The sequence below is a fragment of the Podarcis melisellensis genome (assembly GCF_964234715.1).
Source record: "Podarcis melisellensis genome assembly, chromosome: 8".
NCBI classification, from domain to species: Eukaryota; Metazoa; Chordata; class Lepidosauria; order Squamata; family Lacertidae; genus Podarcis; species Podarcis melisellensis.
The window spans coordinates 34,632,860-34,645,362 of record NC_138540.1 but is presented as its reverse complement, the minus strand read 5'-3'; the positions used below and the strand labels follow the sequence as shown (position 1 = coordinate 34,645,362).

Sequence of the window (12,503 nt, the reverse complement as noted above, 5' to 3'; positions counted from 1 at the left end):
GAAGTGACACCACTCTCAGAGGCCACTTCAGACGACAGAGAACCTGTGTGGTGCAATGGCTAGAGCATGGCTAGACTAAGACTCGGGAGACCAGGGTTCAAGTCTCCATTCAGATATGAAGCTCACCAGGTGATCTTTGGACAGTCATTCGCACATATATAATACATATTCTAGGCCTTTTGCTCACTAGGCATGATCATGGCACACAAGGTGGCTTCCTAGAGTACTGCAGAGCATGCTAGTAGGCTTTGCACAGCCAGCAGGCAGTGAACACACCACCCAGTTGTTGTGTCTGATGTGGACAGCATTTTTGGAAGGGGCCACAAACTACCCCTTATAGGATTGGGAATCTATGACTAATATGCTTTCCTCCATTGGTACGTTCATAGGCCAGCTCATAGACATGGCAACTTGCATGGCTATATATGCCAGCAGTGGAAAATATATGCTGTGCATCTTTCCCTCTCCCTGCCCCCCATGCAGAAATTAATCCCCATACCACTTTTTTCTAACATTTGAAATGACTCAACAAGAAAAACTTGTTAATCTTTCTTCAGGCATTGGACAGGGGATTTTGTAGGACACTGTTGAGCATGGGCCTTCCACAGAGGAATGTGGCAGCTCAATGCCAGAAGAAGGTACTGTAGCTCAGTGGTAGAACACATGCTTTGCATGCAGAAGGTCTCAGTTTCAGTCCTTGCCATCCCCAAGTAGGGCTGGAAAAGATGGTTCTAAGATCCCAGTCAATGTAGATAGCAATGTGTTAGATGGACCAGTAATTTGACTCCATATGAAGTTCGCTTTCTATGCTTTTTCTCCCATCTGTTCAACCATGCCCTATAAAGGGAGACTGAAACATTCCTGACCTTAGGCTGGAAGTAGGCTATTATGGAGGATTGATGGGGGATGGCGAAAGCATCGACCACACATCTCTATTTCTCTAGTGATTTCAGCAGCCGCAAAACAGAAGCTAGTGGAATTCAGTAGAGGTGAGGGAATGTGCACCATGATGATCATCGAATCATAGAAGGAACCCTGAGTCCAACCCTCTGCAATGCAGGAATCTCAACATGTGGTGCCCCATTCAGTTTGAAACCATGCTGCACCCTGCTTAGCTTTGCAAATGAGCTAGCAGTTTTACTGCTGCACCACTAGGAGGGGATATGCCATGCAAAACCGTTTCAGGTGTGTGCCTCTCCTCTACCCCCCTCCCAGCAAAGGTCTACTCAGTGCACCCTGTACCTTGGCAAACCTTGGAACACCAGAAGACCTGGTGGTGGTGCAGCTGATGGCACAGGCAGTTCTACTACAGTGGTTAGCAGAAAACCTACCCATTTTAACGCTCTAACAATATAGCCTGCCCAAGTGCCAGTTTGGGTCATTGTGGGAAGATCAGAAAGGTGGCTCCATGTTTTACCTGCTGGACGAATCTGAGCCAAGGGGGTCTCGCCTCAAGCACTGATGGGCCCTTCTGGCATGATGCTCAGCCATGCTGTGTGCTGCTGCCATGTTTTGCAGTAGGAGATGTTTCCAGGGGGGAGAAGAAGAGAGAACACAGGGCTGGTGCTTTGGAACCCTCTATCCTGCCTGTCTCCAGCTTAATTACAAACCAAGATAAGAACCCTGCCCCCCTCCCTCAACAAAAGCTCCTATATTGCTTTGGGTAGCGGAAGAGGGGGAAAAACACACCCAAAGTCCTTAGTTCAGTTAGGTAGGCACTTTATCTTTGAAGAACTTTCTTCAATATGTTGCATGTATTAAAAAGTGTTTTTTTTCCCCGGGTTGCCTTTACACAAAACATTGATTAAGTAGCAGCTATTCCCAGACTACCTCATGATCAAACCAGCAGCTGCTTCCTTACATAAGTTTCTGCAGATAAGTCTGCCACTGGCATCTGTACTAATAGGATTCTTGGCTATTTCGGCACATCGGCAACCTTCTGAGAGAGCTTTTCATGTCTGCAGTTTGTGGCCTTTGGAAATAATTTCTTCAAACTACTATTTGTGGCTCGGAAGGCTGCTCGTTTCTGGGTGTCCCGAATAAAATCGGATGGACTAGCGAGGCTCGGCCCTTTTTTCTCAGTTAACGGGCAAAGCAGCTGCACGTATAACATCCTTTGTGCCCCCCCTCCCGAAACGTTTTTAATTACCTTTGATTCATCGCATAAAGCCCCCGACTCGCTTGGCGCTATTCGAAGGTCCTCCTCCCCCACTCCACGTGAGCCAGAAGTCTACCCGCCCTGCCCCACTCTGCCCCAACGAAGCATCATCTTGTAGGTGGCTGGGATAGAGCTGTTAAAAGTCTGTCTTGTAGATCTTGCTGATCTGCGACAATGTGTTGGGTTCAAAGGATTTCTCGGAGCTTGAAACAATCCGAGCGAAAGATTCTTTTCTTTGTTTCACTTGCTGCTTTAGCACTGCAACTACATACTTGCTCCCTTGGGGTCAAGCGAATCGGTGACTAGACCTGCCTCCAGCTGTGTTATACATCTAATTCTGCAGAGAATAAAATACGAAATGGAAACACCTCTCCCTTCAGCGTGATGCCTCTTGAGAGTTCATCATCCAAAACTACTTATTAGCCCCATCGCCGCCTTTCTCCTCCTTGCTTCTTCATTGTGTTTCACGCTCCTCTTGAAGAACAGCCCTATTCTTTTATGCCAGGCTAATTCTGATTTCGTATGGCTGTGCACACAGAGGCTAAAATGCTCCAGCCTCTCACTGTACTCACTCCCCCCCCTTCACCATTATCGTGAATGGAAATGGTTGCCGTCCTCCTTACTCCTACTTTTAACTCTGTCTCTTCAACAAAGCTTCTATACCTCCTCTTCCCTCAGGAGAGAATTTAAGTTCTTCAACAAAGTAAATGCTTTGAATCTTGCCCCAAGAGGGCAGATTTCTTTTGTAGAAGATAATGAAAAATCAGAATTCAGGCCTGCACCAAATTACACTTTACACAGGAGCCTGCGATTGGCATATATGCTAATGCCTCAGATCCACCATTCTACCTTCCTGTTAAACAATAACTATCCCGCGAACAGGCTGATGGATGCAAACCCACAATGCCCCTTGCCCTATTTATCGGCCCCCTTGGTGTTCTCTGTGGACTAAAATTGGACCTAAAATTGCTCTAGGTCTGGGTTCTGCCCTATATCCACAGGCACTGTCAACTTTGACATATGACAGGACATAAGCAAGACCCATCTCTCTGTGGAGGAGCCATGGCCCGTGTGTAGAGTCCTCCCTTAGCAAGAACATTTGAATTTCAGTGAGGGGCCTCTGCCCCCAGCCTTTTTGCGATGCCCCTTCTTTTCAGAATGCTTCAGTTTTAAATGCCGGGGGGCATATTGCCCCCACTCTATTCACAGTCCTGGTCATGCCCCCCTGATCTAAATTTATCATCATTCCTATGTGCATACCATACATTTAAAACACCCCTTGCAAAGAATCATAGAATTGTAGAGTTGGAAGGGGCCAAGAGGGACATTTAGTCCAACCCCATGCAATAAAGGCGTCTCAACTAAAGCATCCATGGCTGATGGCTATCCAATCTTCTTTTTTTAAAAAAAATATTCAAAATTAAAGCAGAACATATTATCCAGAAACATATCATCTTTATTCCCCCCCATTGTTCCTTCCTCCCCCCACCCTCCCACATAAAACCCACCCACCCCCACCCCCCGGCTTCCCTCAGTTCCAGTCTTTGATTTCTCTGAGAATGCTGTTTTCTGCATGTTACAAAGTTGTATAGATCCTCAAACTATTTAGCCAATTATTATCAATAAAAAGTTTGTGAATGTTTATTCAAAGCCAGCCAAGGAGTCTAGTTCACTTTGTTGCGTCTTCAAATACTTCGTAAAGGGTTCCCATTCATCTTTAAAGTCACAGTTATCCTTGTCCTGTAGCTTATATGTCAGTTTTGCCAGTTCTGCATAGTCCATCAATTTTTCTTGCCATGATTCTTCAGCTATCCAATCTTCAAAGAAGCAAAGTCCACCACCTCTTGGGAATCTGCTCCACTGCTGAACAGCTCTTACTGTCAGAAAGCTTTTCTCATGTTTAGTCCACTGATGTGACTTGGGTATAAGTCAGCTTGCTGTGTTTTCGGAAGAAGTCCTTTTCTATAACTGTCAGGAAGTGCATGCCCTGTCCAAGCAGGATGTCCCTATTCACAAGTAACAGGCAATATAGGCTGAGTTCACCTAGTTCCTGTTGCCTGGAGGTCCTGTTGAAGAAACTTCCCAACTCAGCATGAGTTCCAGTGAAAGTAATCAGACTTTACTTTCATAGGATCATTTTTATTTTCATGAAAGTAGGTGGATTTTATAAGGGTGGGCAGAATATAAGAATTTTCATTGGAGCATTTTGCCTTTTAAAGATGAAATGACTGAGTCCTCTCCCCCTTTTTAACCAGTAGCAGAAAGAAGAAAGCATTGTTGCTGCTTTAGCAATGTTGTAATCTTGCTCCCAGGGGTATCCAGTCCCAGGTACCAGGTGGTGGCTGGACAGGTGGCAGAAAGGCTTTTGTTTGTTGGGGGAAGAAGACAAACCTCTGGCTACCTTCTCTTTAAAGGCAAGGCACTCCTTTTTACTGTAAACTGCTTAGCGGTCTTGGACCTAGTAAGCAGTATACACATTTTGATGAATGAATAGAATAGAACAGAATAGAAATCTTCTGGAGAGGTTTTCGCTTCAGCCTCCCATCTTGCTCCTTTGGTTTCAGTGGGACTTAGGTGACAATCCTGTAAGCACTTAGCAGTGAGTAAGTTCCATTGAGTATAGTCGGCCTTATGTTTGAGTAAGCGTGCGAAAGGATTGCACTGTTGGTAACACTTAACCTTAACATGATGAAGGCAAATGAATGCCAGATGAAAAGATGTGGGGTGTGCAATTAAGGCAGGAACACATTTTTCCTTTTAGGATAATTTCAATAGATTATTTATCTCTTTCATTTTGATGCTTTCCCTCTTCCTCACACATGCACGCACACACACACACACACTGCATTTCTGAAGCTCATTGATCACAACTAACCCCATAGATTTAGAAGCTTTCGTGATTACAGAAAAGGCCCCTGAATGCTCATATCCTTTCCAAAGAGCCATAGCTTTCAGAAGCTTGTTAAAAAAAAAAAAGATGTCTCAAATATAGCCAGGCAAACTAAATTGAACAACATGCTGTTCTCTGTTTTGTAATCTCTTGTTGATTTGTAGTACAACAGGTAAAATGCAGTTTTTATGCTGCTTGCCTTATGTGTGTAATACAAACTGAGCAGCCTGCAGCTGTCCAAACGACATTACTGCTCTATAATTCTTGACCAGTTCCTCTTTTTTTCTTTCTGGACCGTTATTGATTTTTCTTCTTCTCTCCCCCTGCTTCCCCTCCCTCTTTTACCCAGAGCCTAACAGCAGAGGATTAGAAAAATATATAGTCAGAGAGAAGCTACATTGAGTTTACATTGAAAACAATAGAAGTACATGTTTCAGTAAGCACTAGGATGTATTGATATCTCTAGCTCAAGAGGGAAAGGTACGTTCGGAATATAGAAGATCCTCTAGATGCCAGGAATGCTCTGCTAATAAGTGCACTTCTGTAATCCTGTAGACGAGGCTTAGAGAACGTCCCCCCACCCCAGGCCCTAGTAAACACTGAAGTAAAATGGGTTACTGGGAGAGTCTATTGAGAAATAATTATGGGTGAACAGATGAGGAAAGATACTTCTTTAATGAAAAACAACAGTCAAGTCTTGTTTAAATAGAAAAGGGTTTTTTTTTTGTTAAAAAAGGTTGCATTTCTTGAGCTAGAAAGCCCCCCATTCTTCAAATGCAACTCCAGTTTTTAAATTCACTGGGTAGCCCAAGTTGCTGTTTTCTCATTCAGCCTTGATCTGCAACATGGGCCATTGAAGTTAATGGATATGGTTAACTTAGTCTATTAATTTCAATGGGATACAAACCCCTTTGCAACCTGGTGCCCTCCGGATGTTTTGGGCACCAGCTTCTATAGTCCTTTCCTATTGACCATGCTGGCTGTGGCTGGTGGGAGTTGGGAGTCCAAAATATCTGGATTTGGGGAAGGCCGAAGTGAACACAACAAATTTTGTCATGGAATAGGAGTTTGTTTTGAGTAGGAGACAAATGTTATGCAACAGAAGGGTAGCGGCACTATCTCCCCTTGGGGTTGGCTCAGTGTGCCTTCTGCTGTGTGTCTTCTGCTGTCCATACCCAAGATATGTCTGGGACTGGAGAACAGGGTCAAAGCAGGTGAATTTTGTACCCTTCTGCGAGCGTCCTGCAGCTCTGCTGCATTTGTCATCCATATGTGAATTGCTGCAGTTTACATCTGGTATTTTCCTTTGCATTGTTTGTAAGCAGCAGGCATGCCAGCCATTTGATTCAGCCATGATTTAGCCATCTATTTAAAAAAAAGGGGGGGAGCAACAGGCTTTGTTTATTTAATGGAATTCCTCCCTTCAGAACCTTTTAAACTTTTAATCCCTATAAATTATTCCTAGGATTCCCCCCTCCCCATGTCTCATCACCAAGAAGACACACCTTGCCACTCTTAAATACAAACCCAATCTTCTCCCATAGAACAAGTAGCTCATGTAATTGCTTCTTAATGCTATCTCCTTGTTTCGGCAGCTAAGCTTATTAGCGTGACATAGGAAGTGTATAGCAATTGGTGAAGGGAAATCAGTGTTGTGTTTCACTGCAGATTTCCACAATTTCTGGAATGTATATCTCTATTTCCGCAAGTGCTCCTTTGCACTGGTCCATGGGTGATATGAGGTTTCTTTCATGCTCTTTTTCTGGAATTACACTCTTCTTGCCCAGAAGTCTTGTTTCCTTGAAAAGCAGATTTTACTGCAACATATAAATGAATCTGATTACACTGACTGTCTGAAGCAGGAGTGGGGAAATCTGTGGCTCTCCAGATGTTGCTGGACTGCAGTTCCCATCATCCCTGACCATTGGCTATGTTGGATGGAGAGGTGGTTGGAGTCCAGCAACATCTGGACCCAGGCTCCGTTCCCTGGTCTAAGACTGAAACCATAGTGATTAAGCCCATTGAACTCAATGTGTAGGGCTGGGCTGTTGATGCTTAGTTCTGGCTTCTGTTTGTCCATCACCCTTTGTAGCGGGGTATTCATTACAGCCTTGTTAGAAATTTTTCGGTTATGCAACATTTTGAATGCAGATTTGACCTTTGAACAACTTTACTGCATTGGCATTCTGGTGTATAGTCATTCAAATGGCAAGCCAGGATTGGTGTTTGCTCCATCCTCTGTTTGGATTTCCGTCTTCTGAGATGGTGAATTGGTCCTACAACTCTGTGTCTAAACATGAACGTTGCCATATTCCTCTGTTAATACTATCATTGGCCTAGACCAGCCTTTCTCAACCTGTGGGTACCGAGATGTAGTTGAACCACAACTCCCATCACCCCTAGCTAGCAAGGCCAGAGCTCAGGGATGATGGGAGTTGTAGTCCAACAACATCTGGGGACCCACAGGTTGAGAACCGCTGGCCTAGACCCAAAGTGCTGTAATGTTCATTCCCTCCACTGCATGTTCTGCCTTCTCCTTCAGATCTCACGCCGAAATTCTTGTTTGTGAAGTGAAGCATGTCGGTTTGTACAACGGAGGCCTTTCCATCTTAGCACCCATTCTGTTGGCTTGGCTATTGGCTGATACATTTGAAAACATTTACATCCTCCCCTTTCACTGCAGTTGTAGTCCTTGCAGTGCCTATAGCAGATAAAAGCAACTTTAAAAGTGGTGGAAGACCATGAGAAAGGGAGCGGAATGGCTCTTCACTGGCAGGGAGTTCCAAAGTCTAGGTATGGCCTTAGGGAAGGCCTACCCCAGGCTGAGGCCCATCCCAGTCAAGCATGCCTCAGCCAGTGTCATTATATCATTTTTTTCCTGATAGATGGATCATACCTTTTTAATCTACAAAACATTCTTAGTTACTCACTTTTTCTGCTTTTTTTCTGTTCATCATTTGCATTGCTTTATTGTTGCTGATTTTTAGCCAATTCTCCATTTAATTTTTAATCAAGTTGCTTTTAGTACAGTTGCTTTATTGACCCCACCTTAAACTTTGTGAAAAGGCATCTTATGAATTTTGCAAGCACATCGATCAATTAAACATCCCCACTAAAGTGTGTGCAAGTGTGACGGTCGGCAACTCCTCTCCCAGGAAATAAACTTGAATGCTACGTTTCTGAATTATAACAAAACCATTAAAAAAAATCTCTGCATTCAGCTACCAATAGTGCATGATCAATCAATTAAAAGATTTGTGTTTCCTAGTATTCCACTTAAAACTGCTCTTTGCTGACTCCATTTTTCTCCTACTGGAATGTACACTGGTAGCATTCAGTAATGCTAAACTAATAGTAGGAATTCTGTTGCCTTCTAGGTGCTGCTGGACTCCCATGTCCCATCAGTCCCGGTCAGATAGAGTCAGGGACAATGCAGCAACATCTGAAGGGCTACAGGTTTCCCACCTGTGCACAATTAGGCATTTTGAGTATGTGCCCCCAGACTTAGATAGTCCCTCCTCTCTTTCCTCTTCCTAGCTGTTGCTTCTCCATTCCTGTTTTAGTGGCACCCTATAGTTTGCCGCTTCAGCTAAACCATTGTTTGCTAGGAAGCTAGGGTTGCAAACTGAAGACTCAGCCTGATTTGTTTGGCTAGTTTGTAGGCAACTGTTGGTTTATGCAGCCTATTGTTTTCTGGGATCTGACAGAACAGCAAAATATAGTTTGCAACTAAAACATATATGGTTGCGGTGTATACGGGGAGACCAGAGAATGCAAGGCCAAGGTTCATGTTCATAACGCTAAACCAAAATTGTTCTGTTGCCATCAGCAATGGCACATTTTTGTTTCGGTTTCTTAATACGTTGAAACGTTAATAAAACTTTGGAAATAATGCTAAACAAATATCTTGGTTTTATTGGAACATGGGAAGCTGCCTTATACTGTGTCATATTGGCCCATCTGGCTCAGTAATGTGTACACTGACCAGCAGCAGCTCTCCAGAATTTCAGATGGGGAGTCCCTCCCAGCCCTACCTGGAGATGCTGCTGGGAATTCAATCTGGGATCTTCTACATGCAAAGCTGATGCTCTACTGCTGATCCATAGTCCTTATTCTTATTACATCTGAACAGCTGCAAAAACTTTCAACCTTTCTCTCTCTCCATACATACATACATACATACATACATGTATATACATACATACGCATACCTGCCGGCTGAGAATAATAATAATAATAATAATAATAATAATAATAATAATAATTTATTATTTATACCCCGCCCATCTGGCTGGGCTTCCCCAGCCACTCTGGGTGGCTTCCAAAAGAATATTAAAATACATCAAACACATAACACATAATGCCTCTTAGGTAAGGTAAAGGTAAAGGTACCCCTGCCCGTACGGGCCAGTCTTGCCAGACTCTGGGGTTGTGCGCCCATCTCACTTAAGAGGCCAGGGGCCAGCGCTGTCCGGAGACACTTCCGGGTCACGTGGCCAGCGTGACATCGCTGCTCTGGCGAGCCAGAGCCGCACACGGAAACGCCGTTTACCTTCCCGCTGGTAAGCGGTCCCTATTTATCTACTTGCACCCGGAGGTGCTTTCGAACTGCTAGGTTGGCAGGCGCTGGGACCGAGCAGCGGGAGCGCACCCCGCCGCAGGGATTCGAACCGCCGACCTTTCGATCAGCAAGTCCTAGGCGCTGAGGCTTTAACCCACAGCGCCACCTGTGTCCCGCTGCCTCTTAACATTTTAAGCTTTCATAAATGGAGCCTCTTAGGTAGTGGGCTCCATTTATGAAAGCTTAAAATGTTTATTCGTTTTGTTGTCGCATAATTCTTTGTTGCTTTACCACATTCTTTCCAGCTTCTGTCCCTTGTTTGACAACAGTGACAGTAATAAAAAGAAGTGCAAAAATGGCTATTTACCTCTGGTCTTTGGTCATACTCACAAGGACAGTGATGCTTCATGGAGAAAACCAGGTTGCAGGCATTTTGGTTGGTAGCAAGGAAACCTGGTAGTCTGCTTTTACACACGACATGGCTGCAAACATCTTGCAACACACGTATACAAAGTGCCCTGTGTAGAGCCAGTTGGGGCAGGGTGATTTGTCCAAGTTCCAGTAGCCAAGCCATCTTCCCATCGCTCGTTGCATCATTCTTAAACTCTGATCTTATTAAAACACAGAAGGTGGTATGAGGTGTGATTTTACTTTCTGCTGCCTACAAAGCTCTCTTACCCTTTCTCTTTTTGTTTGTTTAAACAGAAAAAGACCTATCAGTGCATCAAGTGTCAGATGACCTTTGAGAATGAAAGAGAGATACAGATCCATGTTGCAAATCATATGATTGGTAAGAACCCTTTCAGCTTTGTCGCTCATAGGCTACGTAATGTTTGATGTTGACTTCTCCGTTCAGTTATTTTATATTTTGTGATGCTGTTCTGCAAACATTGCTGCAATAAATGCAAACAGCCCCAGGGTTGATTAATACGGACTGTGGTTGCCAATTCTGCTTGGTTGGCCCCCATGCTGTAGGAGTATTGTAGTTACTTCCCATGTCAACATTGCAGCACTTGGACGAAAAAACACTTACGGGACATCTGGTTTGTATGGGTAGTTTTTAGAATGTGAGGCTATGCTCACTAGGGAGATGTGGAGAGTTTGGTCTGTATGTTGAGTTTTGCCTTGATCCTTTCTAGCCTAGGTTCACATGTAATGAGCAACAATGGTTTGTGCTAACCATTATTGAAAAGCTCACACCATAGTTGGAGCTTCCAGATGTATTGTAAGGAAAACATGCTTTAGAGCTGCTTGTTAGCTTTTGCTTCACATCTGCTTGGTTCCTAAGTTCGCTCCCATCTTCACCACACATCAGCAGGCTCTGGAGGGAAAGCAGTGGCCGTAATTGATGTTTGTCGCTTGTCTGTGAATTGGTTTAGCATAAACCCATCTCAGACTATGCTTTCAGATCTTGGTTTCTTGTTCCAATCAAACTATGGTTTGTGGACAGGGTTGGGCAAGTTATTAAAAGAAACCAGAATATGGCTAAACAAAACATGGTTTTGTGTTAATGTTTGATTCTGGCCCTAGTACATGTGTTTGTTAAGTCTGATGGTCCTCACAAGAGTTTAAGGTTGCCTTAGAATCCAAACTGAACTAAGAAACGTGACAGTTATCTCTCCCCCATAAACTTTTGTTTCTTGAGGTTCCAGGAATTTGAAAACTTATGTTGCAGGCTCATGCCATTACATATATCCATTTTATCTTCCTTCCTCTTTCCCAATCTTAAATTTTGCCACTTGGGATATGTGTTTCAAACAGTTGTTCTTCTTGCCTTTAAGAGTCTCCCACTGACAGTGTTTAAGTATCGCCTGGTTTTCAGAAGGCAGCAATTCTCCTCATTTCAAAAGCCGCTTAAAATGTCTCAGTGCCACGTTGTTGCTTTCCTGCCCCATTTCTGCTCATGTTAAAATGAAACTTTTGACAAGAGCTTCCACTTTATGCCATACATTTTCAGTTTTATCTGGGAAAAGGGGGGGGGGAGAGACTACGAAAAGTGCTTGCTGGTTGTCAACCACTTAGAAGCAATTACGCTTCAATTTTGTGTGTCATGACATTGAATTGCTCACATTTCCATAGCTTAAAAGTGGTGAATTTCTGAGGCACATTGTCAAAACAAAATGCCTAAGAAGTTTTATTCCAGCCAACCTTATGTTTTTTTTTAACCACTTTTGGGACTAAGGATATATATATATCCTAAGCATCTTAGATTTTTGAGATGTGTGTGTGTGTGTGTGTTCCTGTTTTCTGAGCCCTGGGCCTTTTTTGTTTTCAAGCCTGGTCATAATGGGAATGAGATCTAGTAAAAAAAATGTTACTGCAATCAAAAGGGCTGTATTTCTGATGCAGCTGTAAGGGCTGACTTTCTTTTTTTTTTCCCCTTTCCTGAAAAATGCGGAGAACTACTTCTTCTATCTGCACAGATGTTATAAATATATGTGAAGGCTCAAGAGCTTAGTTTATTTTGATGCATAGACCACAGAGGAGTTCCTTACACATGCCACTCCAGACGTATGTCGTTGAAGATCCTTCAAGGGCCCTACAGTGTTCTTTATGTGTTCGCGTGCGACATCCATCTCTGATAATCATAATGATTTCCCTTGAACAATTTAGCATTTAAAGGAAGTATTCTTCCACGTATGGAGCGCCCATTATCATTAATGGGAATTATGCACAAATGTTGAAGGGAGGATTTGAAACGCTGACACTGAAGATTAGAAGAAAACCCTTTTTTTCCCTGGAAGAAAAATAGGTACTGTCACTCATCGTAATTTCCACGGTAGCGCTAGGCAGGGAGCTTGCAGGCAGTGTCAGGGAGGTTAAAATGAAGTTATCTAAAAATGTTTGCTTTTGTGGCAGGTGTTAATGCAATCTCTTGTTTGCAGGTGTGAAGG

At 43.5% G+C, this 12,503-nt stretch overlaps 1 protein-coding gene across 4 annotated transcripts in view; it reads left to right on the top strand.

Moving 5' to 3' along the window:
* Nucleotides 1–12,503, top strand: part of ZNF423 (zinc finger protein 423) — a 315,709-nt gene that overhangs the window by 187,749 nt on the left and 115,457 nt on the right. For all 4 annotated transcript variants that reach the window (XM_081923987.1, XM_081923986.1, XM_081923985.1 and 1 more), the window contains exon 5: nucleotides 10,315–10,399. In XM_081923987.1, the coding sequence (XP_081780113.1) occupies nucleotides 10,315–10,399 (85 nt within the window). The remainder of the gene's footprint in view (nucleotides 1–10,314; nucleotides 10,400–12,503) is intronic.